The 13,140-nt window shown below is 42.9% G+C and overlaps 1 protein-coding gene across 1 annotated transcript in view; it reads left to right on the top strand.

The window, feature by feature from the left end:
- The window catches only part of LOC116037397 (potassium/sodium hyperpolarization-activated cyclic nucleotide-gated channel 2-like), a 31,436-nt gene extending 18,725 nt beyond the window's left edge, over positions 1-12,711 (top strand). The window contains exons 5-8 of the mRNA XM_031281277.2: positions 8,881-9,027; positions 9,295-9,535; positions 9,626-9,790; positions 10,283-12,711. Of these exons, the coding sequence (XP_031137137.2) occupies positions 8,881-9,027; positions 9,295-9,535; positions 9,626-9,790; positions 10,283-11,232 (1,503 nt within the window). The 3' untranslated portion in view covers positions 11,233-12,711. The remainder of the gene's footprint in view (positions 1-8,880; positions 9,028-9,294; positions 9,536-9,625; positions 9,791-10,282) is intronic.
- Positions 12,712-13,140: the final 429 nt, after the last annotated feature.

Genomic DNA, 13,140 nt, shown 5'->3' with positions numbered 1-13,140 from the left:
ATTGGCTGCAGTTGATTTTACATGATTAAATATTTGCTGCTGATTAAATGGAAATGTATCATATTGAAGCCTCATCCATTAATTGATTCAAAATGCAGGATGCGATAACCGCGAACATGAGTGGAAAACTGTGTATACAACTAGGTGTACCTTAATCACACATTATCGAATGCTGTTCAACCACTCATACCTATTCTCATCAGCTAGTTTTCTTTGCCTATCAGTCATCAAGGATGCGGCTCAGAGCAGTGCTGAGCAGTGCTGCAGCAGTGGCCTGTGGTGGTAACGGCGCAGCCTCTCTGTTTCCAAGCAGAGTCTTGCTGGCTGGGGAGCAGGGGGAGTGTTGCTGGCATTCAGCAGCCAATCAGAGGCTGCGGGTGTGTTCGGCCAGGTAGAGCCACGTCGCCAGGGGCTGGACAGGATGGGTGTGTGTGTGTGTGTGTGTGTGTGTGTGTGTGTGGGAGGGCTAATGTGGGAGAGAGAGAGAGAGAGAGAGAGAGAGAGAGAGAGAGAGAGAGAGAGAGAGAGAGAAAGCAAGACATAGAGTGTGTGTGTGTGTGTGTGTGTGTGTGTGTGCTATGATGTCCCCTTGGGCAGCAGTAGAATTGATGAGGCAGCAGACCTGTATGTCCTGCCAATGTCATCCTGAAGGTGACGTAGGCAACCATGGCTCTCTCTCTCTCTCCCCCCCTATCTCTCTGTCTCTCCCTATCTCTCTCTCCCCCCTCTCTCTCTCTCTCCCTCTCCCTCTCCCTATCTCGCTCCGTCTCTCTCTTCCTGCTCACTCACTGGCTCTCACTCTACCTTCACTCTGTATCATCTGTTATGCGTCTTTAACTTTCCCACTTTACATTACTTCAATCATCCCCTTCTCTTTTCTGCCCCTCCACCTTTTAAATATCTCCACCTGATTTTCTGCTCTGTCTCCCATCTCCCTCTTATCTTTATCCCTCTCTCTGTCCTCTCCTCTCGATCTGTATTTCTCTTTCTTTCTTCCTCCTCTCCGCCCTTTTCTATCCTCTCTGGTGGTGGTGTCCTTGAGAGGTGCAGTGCTACTGCTAACTGTCTGCTACAGGGAGCAAAGTGAGGGGGGGAGGGGAAACCTGTGGGAGACGCTAGGGCCTTGTTGTCCTGGTGCATTGCGAGATATAACACTGCCTGTTTTAACATCGTTTTACAGTGTGTTTGGCTGCGTTCTTTTAGCCATGTTGCTGGACGCTTGGGTATAAATCATTTCCCAGAAATGCTTTCGATGACAACGATTCAGCAAGTTGAGTGCTTACTGTTGTGTCCTGCGTGATGGGAGTTAAAAGGTTAGAGAGGAATCCATTTGGTTTTATCTCTGAGGAATGGTTACTTCCACAGTGGGGGGTCACATAAACGAGCAACCTGACCAAGAAAAAGACCATAACTCTGTCCCTTTTTACTGTTGCTGATTGTTGAAAATTTTAATTTTTTCCTTTAGTTTTAAATATCTAGTTAAATTTCATCATATTTAGTCATATCTTATTAACAGCTGTGATGAAGTGTAATCCTCAAACAGCCTATAATTCTATTCAGTTTAAGGATAAATTGAGAAGTAAGAAGTATGCTTTTACGTCATAAATGTGTTCATAGTGCTGTGTGCTCTGTGCATATTCACTCATATTTAGACATTTTCTAATGCATCTTCACCCTGTCTCAGAATGTTTGTGCAGGAAAGTGCATTTTCCCATAACCCTTTTTTCTGACCAGTTGTCAGATTTGCCTTTTTCTTGCTGCATTTTTTTTTCTGCTGCTCTGTGAGGATTAGTATTTGAGTCGAAGACGTGTTTATTTGAAGAAAAATAACACGTAAAGTGCCAGCCATGCCAATAAGGCTGATGCCGATGCTGCTGGGTGAATTCGCCACGCCTCCAGATAGGACTGTGAGTGACATTTCTATCATTTGGAGAGTGTTAGCAAAGCATTACTGCTGGCAGTCTGTTACAGCCCCACTGAGGATCCAGCTAACATTGTGTGGAGGTTTCCATTTCAGCCCAGCAGTAATGTCAGACTCACAATGCATGCTGGTTAAATTTAGGAAGAATTTGGCTTGTTGACTTTTTGGTGCAGACACCTATATGAGGTATTTATAAGTCCTGAACACTGACACATAGCAGAGGGGCACATAGACCTACACAAAAAAGAAACACCCTCACTTGTGCCACCTTTGATTCACCTTTAAAAAAAAAATGCAAATGACAAATTGGGGCATGTGTTTCTGGTGACCACACTTCTTGGACATTTGCACATCAGAATTCATGTTTGTTGATATCTGACCTTCAAACTTGCATATCTGGCCAGTAAAAACACTTCTACTGGTGCATTATGTTCTGTGATTTGGTTTTTGGGATTCTGACATTACCCTGTTTTATGTAATCCGGTGTGTCACTAGAAATTGCAGCATTAAAAGCCCTTCACACTCCATGGTGCACCCACACAGGCGTTTCCACGTACCTTTGCTTGATTAGACTTTGTCTGATGCTGCATAATAAGAAGAACATGAAAACCTCCCGTTTTTCTGACCTGAGTGTTCACACAGTATTCCCAGTAGACTTTTCTGATGTTCTGTATTTCATAGGTGAAACCAGATACAAAGTAATCGTGAATAGCTCCTTTTAAATCAGCTGAATTCATTATATTAGTGTTAACGTGGGATTTTATTTAGATGCAACACCCAGGGAGGGTGGTTTTGCAGGCAGCTATTTTGCCAGCAGTCTGTTGACACTTTTGTAGTTCTTTTCACTAAGTGGGACATATAGTCGCTGTCAGAAATTCACAAAATATCTTAAAATTTGGAGGCTGACGTTTGTGGTTTTTCACACTCAGCTACTTGTAATTATGCTCTAACAGTATGATGTGAATGTGGCATGTAGCACTGTGCTTAACTGCTAATGTCTGACCCTTGTATTTGTTTTGTTGCACCTGCTTGGGTGGGAGAGGATCATGAAGTTCGGTCTAATTCGGTCTAATTTAGCGTGGACTAATCAAGAACAAGTGTAAACACCTGTGTAGGTGTGCAGGACCTTTAATAGTCACATGCTATGGCGCAGTCAGATCAGACTTTGCTCCCCATTCATTTCTTTGTGGTGTGGGGCGAGACACATTTGCTTCTGTTTGTGAGTTGACCCGCCTCCTTCACTTCGCTCAGAGTTCAATCGGATTAAAGCATGAGGCTCTCTAATGTCCAGCTTTCTCTATACTGTCGCAGGCTTCCTTCAGTGAGTTATCATCAGGCTGTCATCTCTCTCGGTGGCTCAGTCGATGTGTTGTATCTTCTGCTGCGCAGAGGATTGTGGGTCAGAATAACCAGAAAAGCATTCTTGCTTGCATACTGCAATGCGACCGAATGCAGCATGATATGCTGGTATATTTGGCATACTGCGTGTGACATATTATATATTGGGACATACTAAATATTTTTCTGGCAAACTAAATAGTATGGTAGTATCGGTATTGTTTGTTTATATTCTTGTTTGATGCTAACTGCACAGCAGAATAATGCAAGCAGCAGAGAAGGAAGGATGCTGCTTGGCTGCAGTAAGCGCAATGAAAGTGACAGAGGTCAATGACATTAAAATGTTGATAAATATAATTTACAACTTTTGTATAATTTACAACTTTGTAAACATCTGTTGTTAGCCTGCTGTAATGCTAGCTCCATCAGTTTATGTTCAGAACCCTACCCATGCTATTTTCTGTCACCCCTGCTATTGGCCACACTTTAAAAAAAGAAACTTTTGGCAGTCAAATTCCGGTCTGACTGCAGCTCATGGTATGGATAATCTTGTTTGATTAACATGATAACAAAGTGCGCCTAAAATCACTCAGCTGCTGCTTTAGAAAATGTGACATCATTTCTAGTTCTGGTGTGAACAACATTTGTTGGGAAGAGTTCACGTATGACAGACATTTTTCACAGCAGACATTTTCACCTGTCATAGCAGGAAAAGCACACGTGTTATGAATAACATTAACGACCCAGCATACACAATACCAGCATCCTGAAACTGAAGCAGCTAAATTGAATTCAGCCATCATTAAATGTATTATTTACACCTGTGTATTTCATACTGTGACACGTCAAAATGTGGATCTTCTGTGGAAAAAGACCTAATTAACATAATGTTTTTTAAAACAATATACATTTGAGATAATCGGGCTTCCCTTTACATCACAGATTATGCCTTTAAGACATGCAGTAGAGTGGTCATATAACTCTTTTAACCTTTTTCAGCTTTTTCAATGGCCTCACAGCTTTTACACAGTTATTATTTTTTTTTTTACATTGAATCAGCTCTCCTCTCTTGTAGTCGTAGATACTAATCTCAGTCTGAGCTCTCTGCCATAATGTGACACAAGACAGGATACAAGATTGTTTTCTACCTTCTCCCCCTCCTCCCCCGCTCCGTCTTTGTGCGGCTGCCATCATCAACAACAGTGATCTGTCTTCTCTTAGCCAGACTGCTTGTCACTGATCGCTCCAATTATCCAGAAACAGGCTGACTTTGCAAAGATGGCCAAAGAAATACCTACGCCAACGTTTACAACAAAAACAGCATCCCTTTAGTCGTGGCAAATGATATCCACTACTCAATGAGAAAGTGTGTCTGATGAACAAACCCTTATCAGCCAGTCTCTTTTGGTCATCCCTCTGACTGAACTGTAGGATTTTCAGTGTTTCCTTAGAAGCCTCATTTCATCTAATGAGACTTTGTACTGTGGGAGACCTCACAGTGTGTTGTTCCTCCCTGTGTACACATCTCTGAACTGAAGAAAGACAAGACAAGCTCTGACTTACCACTATCTGATTTGCTCTCTTTGGTGAATGTGCTGCATACTATAATGAGGTGATTTAGCTGGGAATTAAGTGAATGAATTATACAGTCAAATGGCCGTTGGGATGAACCCGAATTAGTATTTCCAGTAAAGAGAGGTTGTGGCATAGAGGAGAGGAGAGGAGAGGAGAGGAGAGGAGAAGATGGAAAAGAAAAGGAAACTAAACACAAGGGAGAAAGGAAAGGAAAGAGAAGTAGGAGGAAGGAGAAGTAGCGGGAAATGGTAAAAAGCTGATAGCAATATTGGGTCGGTAGTTAATGGGAGCTTAAACGTGGAAAAATATCAAAGACAAAACTCTCCATAAATCTTCATTTAAATGACAATTTACAAAATGCAAAGAGTTCCCAAAAGCAGCTGTTTAGATGACAAAATGAAGTGGAGCGTTTCGCTGCCGCATACACGGTCATCAAAGTGACACAGGAAATGGATGTCATTTTCACTCTCATTTGGGTGTTTTTTCAGTCCCCTGTGGGTGCTGTGGCGCACCGGCCAAACGCTTGCTCCCTCTCCTCTGTGACAGTGGAGAGATTTCAGGTTGGCCTGGTTGATCAATACGCCGCACTGTGACATGACTCTTAAAGTCAAGTCATTAAATGCCACCATCTAAGTTCAATCAGATTCATTCAGACTTAGCCGAGTCACAATCTAACCACAGCTGCATGGTCGCTGCGTCTCTGCGGGGAGTGTGAGATTTTCCTTTGCTGCCCGACCGCCCTGCACCTACACTTTGTTCACAATCAGCACTCTTGTTCTATGAAAGGCTCACCAGCTGCAGCGTTAGCTTTTGACATGTCGGGTAAAGTGTTGTGACAAAGGGTCATTTCTTCAGGCCACTCTCCATCTGCAGATGCCAGGAAGCAGAGTCACTCATGCAGGTGAGACTTTGAAATGTGTGACTCCATCAGAGGAGCTGTGTGTGTACTTTACCTAGATGCTGAATAATTCAAATATTGCATGTTTTGGTTTAATTATGTTAAATATGTTATATGGCAGAAGGTAGCAGCGTGGGTGAAGGTATCTGTCAGAAAAACGCATTGGTTTTTCTGGGCAGTGTGACAATACTTCTCTTGCCTAGCAATGTGGGGGTATTGTATACCAACATCCCCTCTGCAGAAACAGTATGTGGCAGCACTAAACCTACATACAGTTCAGAAAGTATTCATTTTCACTATTTTGGCTCTGTAATCGAGCACATTGGATTTGAAATAGAATAGAGACACTGAGGCTTTAAGATTGTACCACCTACTCTTCCTCATGTGAGATGCTAGCATTAGAACTTTTACAGACTCGTAATATGAAAACTTTTTGTGGAGTAGACTCTTGGGCCCTATACTTGGTCAGGAGGTGAACCAGGAGATATGCAAAGTTATCACAATGTTATTTAAAATGGTAAATGTCTAAAAAAACAACTTAAAAACAAAGCATTCCACACTCAATATCAAATCATAAATTGGCAGTTCAACAGAAATATTAAATCCTTGAAAATGTTTTTTCCAAATTCATCGCAAGGGTCTAACTAACAAAAATAGTCAATTTGTCTTTTAATTCAGGCAGACCATTCCCAAAAGAGCGGTGGGTGTTGATGGGGTAAGATTTTTTGTGGGTGTTAACATCCATAGTAGGTGAGCAATGTTGGACTTGCAGCCCTATATATACCCCTACTTTTAGGAAAATGCACCAAGATAATATACCCTAACGTACCTCAGTCCAAACGGAGTATGTGTTTCTTTGGCTCAATACCAGACTGAACTTAAAAAGTGCCTGAAATAAGCAAGAACTGAAGAGTACAAACTTGGCAGAGCATCAACGGAGAGAATGCCAAGTGTCTGCTGATGTCTTTGGGTCATAGAGTCCAGCCAGCCATTGACAGCAAATGATTTTAACCCAAATATGAAATATAAAGACCTTATTCTAGTTTACGTTAACTTGTTACTTTCTGTCTCCTATCTTCGTACTGTCTTCCTGTGGATGTAATCACACTCAATTTAAAGCACTTTAACCCCAGAGGTAACGTTTCATATAAAATCAAACAATGAAACAAAATGTACAACTTTCTGACTGCACTGTAAATACTGTTAGTCAATTCTGCAGTTGAGATAATTGAGTTGCTGTTGCTAATGTGTACCTAGTTATATGAAATGGTACTCACAGGGCCAGGTCTGTTTAGTTTGGTGTGTCAGGTGCAAAGACAATATCAGCTGGAATTACAATATAGTGGGGGGCTTTTTAGCTGTGTACTGCTGTCAAAAAGGTGGGGATTTTAATGCCCTGTACAGTACTGCAGGGTTCTTCCTGTGTACACAAGTTTTCAGTTATGTACAAATAGAAAGCTTTGTTTGCCAAATATGTCTCTCTTTTGGAAACAGGGGGCCAGCCTGTCTTTCTCAGAGTACAAACAATTTCCAATTGAAGCATTTATCTGATGCTGTTGAGGATCCAGAGCTTTTAGTGTATGAGTAGGTGGATCTCATTGTTTTGCTCGGGGGGCCTCTGACAGGATACATGGCTGCTGATACAATATCACCAGAAGTGAACCTGGGACCTTCCAGTTGTGGAGCAGTCTCTCTACTCTGAAGCTAACCTGCTGAAGACATTGTCAGGAGATGTCACTTGATGCCAGCTGACAGTTCTTTGTGGCGTTCATCCTCTGCACATGTTTTAGGACCAAAGGGGATAGAGGCGGTTTGGACCATGACTTCCTCAGTCCCTGAAAGTTGTGAGCACACAGCATGTGAGCTGAGTTTTCACTGTCTCTCAAAATTGTGTTTGGGAGAGCTATATAGGTGCAGAATTGAGCTGTGAGTCTTATTAGGCTTTCCATTTGAGTTGAAGTGCACACAGTCTGACAGCGAAGTACAAGGAGAAATCTTTTTCTCACAACAGTTTACTGTCTGTTCTGTTCACCGCCACATCCATCACTCCCCTCCTCTGCAGGCCGGCCACGTAGTTTTTGGTTTGTCAGTGGTCACTTTGGATGGATTGTGATTAGCATACCTCAACAATAGGAGCTGATTGTTTGTGTTGTTGCTGTGTTGGACCCTTCACCTTCTATTGATCTGGCATTGATAAACTTGCAGGTAGCATTGATCAAAGGGCGAGTGTGTTCATTTCAGTTGACAGTTGAAGGGCATGTGCTTGCACTGTTTTGTGCAGTTTGCATTGTGTTTGTTGATTCACTGGAGGCAAGATGGGTAAAACGCTGCTGCTGCATCATCCTCAGAAATAAACCTTGTTTATTTTCATTGATATGCTGCATCCCTTTTGGAGGCTGTAGTTTGTGGTGCTGTTGAATTATGTTGTGTTATACTGAGAGGTGTTTGTGCTGAAATGTTTTGTCCCACCCAAAAATAAAACACTAGAAAAACCTCTGAGGATAATGCATTACAATTCAGAAAAGCACCATGAACTACAGCCTCCAAAATGGCCATAAATTTGAATCAGGCAATTCAATAGAAACTGAACATTATACCCTTCATGAAGGTAAGATTTACTGCCAGGCTGCTGCATTGGACTGCCAGCTGAGTGTCGATATCAGTGTAGCTAAAAAAACAACAACGTGTAACCGCTTACTTAACATATGAAACAATATATTTTGCAATGCTTTTGGCTTTCATACAAACATATTCAAATATCTCTGCAAACTGGCTGTGTGTGAATTGTAATTCCTGCTGTATGTATAAACAGAAGCATTGATCTCTAGTGTCACCCAGAGCAACAGTGTGGCTCATTGATGTGTTATGAATATTTTTTTGGACACCAATGGATCTTTTTGGCACAGACGATTAAGCTATATCAGGCTTCGTCTACACAGACAGGACTTGTTGGTGGGATCAATGCATTGTTGGTTTGGGATCCTCTTCATGGGATTTTTCAGACAATAAGAAAAATACACCACCAGACAATACAATTAAACATTGTTACAGTGGAAAAAAATATACAAGATGTTGTCAGAATTATCATTGTTATTATCATGCACTGCATTAACAGAACATTATCTCTGTTTGTCCCGCTCCCTCTCAGTACAAACAAGTGGAGCAGTATATGTCCTTCCACAAGCTGCCGTCTGACTTCCGACAGAAAATCCATGACTACTATGAGCACAGATACCAAGGCAAGATGTTTGATGAGGAGAGCATTTTGGGAGAACTCAGCGAGCCCCTCAGAGAGGTGAGACATAAACCCACTATAAGACACACAATTTCCACATATGAAGTTGTACTGTAAGATGATTTTTGTGTTTGAGATGCTTAAAATGATTCACTGTGTTCACCGTGATCTTGACATGTTTTTCGCCTTTATTTTGCAGTTTGTCTTCACATATACTCACAAGATTAATTTTTATACTCAAATCCCTGAACTCACCATTCATGCATGCAGAAAGAAACACTTGACTGCAGCGTGGTGAGCGTGTCCAATCAATGTGTCTTTTCTTAGGAAATTGTAAACTTCAACTGTCGCAAACTGGTGGCATCCATGCCGCTGTTTGCCAACGCAGAGCCAAACTTTGTGACGGCCATGTTGACCAAGCTGCGTTTTGAGGTATTCCAGCCGCATGATTACATCATAAGGGAAGGCACCATTGGTAAGAAAATGTACTTCATCCAGCACGGAGTCTGCAGCGTCATCACTAAGGGCACTCTGGCGATGAAGCTTTCTGACGGCTCTTATTTTGGAGGTAGGACACAGTTTGTGGCTTACACATAGTTTTTCTGGTGGTGCCATTTTCTTTTTCGAAGCTGATGCACTGTCTCTTTCCTCGTTTCAGAGATCTGTTTATTGACGAGGGGTCGGCGAACAGCCAGCGTGCGAGCAGAGACTTACTGTCGACTCTACTCTCTGTCTGTTGACCACTTCAATGAGGTGCTGGAAGAATATCCCATGATGAGACGCGCCTTCGAGACTGTTGCCATCGACCGTCTAGACCGTATTGGTAAAAAGTTCCTCCAATGCATGCACACAGTACATAGGCTTAGAGGCTGACATCTGGGGACACTGATGCAGTCAGACATATGACTAGCAGTACAAAAGCATGTAACACATGTATTGCATTATTGTAAGTCATTGCATACAGCTCTAAAATGAACCCAAATGCACAGAGAACAATATAATATTGTGCTTAGGAAAAGTGTCCAGAAAATCTTTGTTGAAATAGGAAGTAAAATGAACCATGCTGTTCCCTCAGAATGACAGGGGAAACTGTAACAGTAGATGAGAGTACAGGGTGACACATTCATTTCCCTCAGGGCTTATTCTGCTAGAGGATGTACCTGATGTGAAGGACATAATATCTAACTCATATTACTCTCTCTTTCCAAATCCTCTCGTTTCCATATATTTTTCTGCTTTTTGCCCCTTCTGCCTCATTCTTTCTCATCTCTGTTGGTAGCTCTTTAATAATCAATCCATGTATTTATTTCTGCAGGTAAAAAGAACTCCATCCTGTTGCACAAGGTTCAGCATGATCTCAACTCTGGTGTCTTCAACAACCAGGAGAACGAGATGATCCAAGAGATTGTCAAGTACGACCGTGAGATGGTGAAGCTAGTGGACCTGCAGCGGCCGCGGGCCATGTCTATGACCCCTTCCATCGGCGGTATCTTTGCTCCCCCCGGCCAGCCGCAGTCAGGCTCTGCTATTGCCACTCTTCAACAGGCTGTGGCCATGAGCTTTTGTCCTCAAATGGCGAGTCCCCTGGTGGGTCCAGGGACTCTGCAGTCTCCTCGTATGGTGCGAAGGTTCCATGTGATGCAGAGCCTGGCCAGCCCAGTCTCCATGTCTCCTCTTCAGTCTCAACCCCCTCAGGCGTTCGGAGGGGCGTTTGGATCTGCAATCTCCAGCCCGCCTGTCCAAAGCCCGCTCGCAGCTTCAGGACGGACTTTCCAATACATGGCGAACGCAGGACCCTCTGGATCCCAGTTGTCCCTAGTACAGCACCATGCACCCAGCCCCACACAGACCCAGCAGAGGCCTGCCTCACACAAGAGCACCCACTCCCTTCATACAGGTAGCTTGAGCCAGGATACCCGGGCCCTGTCTGCCTCCCAGCTTTCACTCCCCCAGGAGGGAACACCACAAGCTGCCTCTGCAGCCCCTAGCCCCCCACCATCCACCCGCACATCCAACAACTCCATCGGTCCCCCTCAGCCCTCTCACCCCAGCCTGCCAGGGCCCTCGGGAGTTGGGAGATCGGTAGGAGCTCAACAAAGGGTGGCCTTTGCCTCCACACCCCCTCCCGGCGGACCTGCTGGAATGGGGGCAGTAGCAGCAGCTGCTGGATCAGGACCTCCAGACTCTGGAGTTCCCAAGAAAGATTCAATTGTCAGCCTTCCAGAGCTAGACTCTGCCAGATCCCGGCTGTCTTCCAACTTGTGACCCTGGTAGAGTTCAGGAAAGAGGCCTTTTTTGTAGGAGAATCTGTTTGTTTTGGGTCAGTCCAGCTGATCTGTCAGCCTGCTAAATGACCAATCAGCTACCGCCAGGGCCACCAGTCATTCGACCTGGATGCACTGTGTGCTGGTGTCAGCAGAAGGAAAAGAGCAACTCATAGTCTTGAGACACTTTGGCTAGGAGGAGTCTATACAATTAAACTAGTATAACTTAAGGTTGAACTGGTGTACTGTGCCAGCACCTTTAGTCTTAGTATCACCCCTTACACTCTGCTTCCAAACACCTACTGTATATCGCTGTCTTTACTGTAAAGATCTGAAGAAAAGTATGATTCATGTAACTATTGCATACTGTGTAAAATCCATGCAATGCAATCTAGCAGGAGCTGGATTTAAAAATGAAAATCAGGGACTTGAGGTCAAATGACAATGACATTTTAAGCGTTCAAAAAGTGTTTTGAGTGTAATTTTTCCGTATAAGCTGTCGTAGCAAAAGAACACATTGCTCTTCATATTGTTTAAAAAAAGTAGTAAAAATAGTGTTTTAGACCGCTGGTCGATCTTACATCGATGTGTAAATAGTTGATGAAAAAAGTACGGAGGGATATTATATTCATTGTATCTACCCAAACCAAAGTTGAGCTTGAACACAAAGTGTGGTTGTGTCTGTATCAACTAAAAAAGAAACATAGAAGAAAATGCCATTTATTTAACTGCCTTGATTCAACGTTAGAAGCCATATATTTGGTTTGTGTGTATGTATATATGTGGGTGTAAGTTTGTGCGCGTGAGTTTGTTGGTACGTTTTGGTTTATTTTCAGAGAATGGACTCACACACACTCAACACTTGCTTTGTCAAGCGCGATTGGTTTGACATGCTGACAGTGGCACTGACCTGTTTTGATGAAACATCTGGGAGGCGGTCAGCTGTTTGGTCAGCGCACTGATTGTAACGCTGAATGCAAAGGTGGTTAAATAGTCTGAGCTTTATTGAAAGGTAACATTTGTGAACAACCCATACTGTATACTTGCTTGTTTTTGTCTAGGTTTATTGATTAACACATGCAATATAATTCTGCAATACTCTACCCCGCCTATATATAAATATATATGAATATAAATATCTATACATATGCTGTACAGGAAAGTTTTCCTTTTGTTTTCTTTTTAATGTGAAATCTTAAAGAATCCAGCAGCTATTGTGGCTTCACTTGAAGTATTGTAATCCAGTGACCATGTTGTTACCTTAACCAAAAATGTTGGGAGGGAATGAGAGGACGTGCAGTGTCATTTTCGTAAAAACAGACAGGACAAACTGCTTAAAACTGGTTTGGAGTCCCAGGAGGAATCCATGCTTTGAGTTCAGCAAATCAGATCCTCCAAAACGTCACTTTAAAGCCCATTTGAAGATATTAAATTGTAAGATCACTGGTGATGGGCAATATGGGGCACGGATGCCTCACGTAAAAAAAACCCTCTTTGCTCCATATCAAAGTCTTTATGTGCCCCATATTACCCAAAACTCCCACAAACGTCTCAACATTTCGATCCACAACAAACCTATTGTTCAAATTCGGGATTGGGTTGAGGCTTTGGTTATATTTGTTCTAAATATTCTGATCCTGTTGAACCTAAAAGCCTTCTCTTGCTGAATGTATGCCATAGGAGAAGGAAGACAGCTAATCAGATATAAACTGCCATGTAAATAAAGGGACAGAGATTCAAAGAGGCTTTTATGATGCAAGGGGGTTGTGGGCATTGCTGTACGTGTTGCTGAGTGTCTGTGTGATCTTTTTAGGTTTGATGATGCTTCTTTGAGTACAATGTTGCTGTATTTAACCTGTATGTTAACTCCCCCACCCCACCCCCCCACCCCCCCCACACACACACACAC

This window comes from Sander lucioperca, chromosome 9 (assembly GCF_008315115.2).
Source record: "Sander lucioperca isolate FBNREF2018 chromosome 9, SLUC_FBN_1.2, whole genome shotgun sequence".
In the NCBI taxonomy this organism is placed as follows: Eukaryota; Metazoa; Chordata; class Actinopteri; order Perciformes; family Percidae; genus Sander; species Sander lucioperca.
This window is presented reverse-complemented; position numbering and strand designations above follow the sequence as displayed.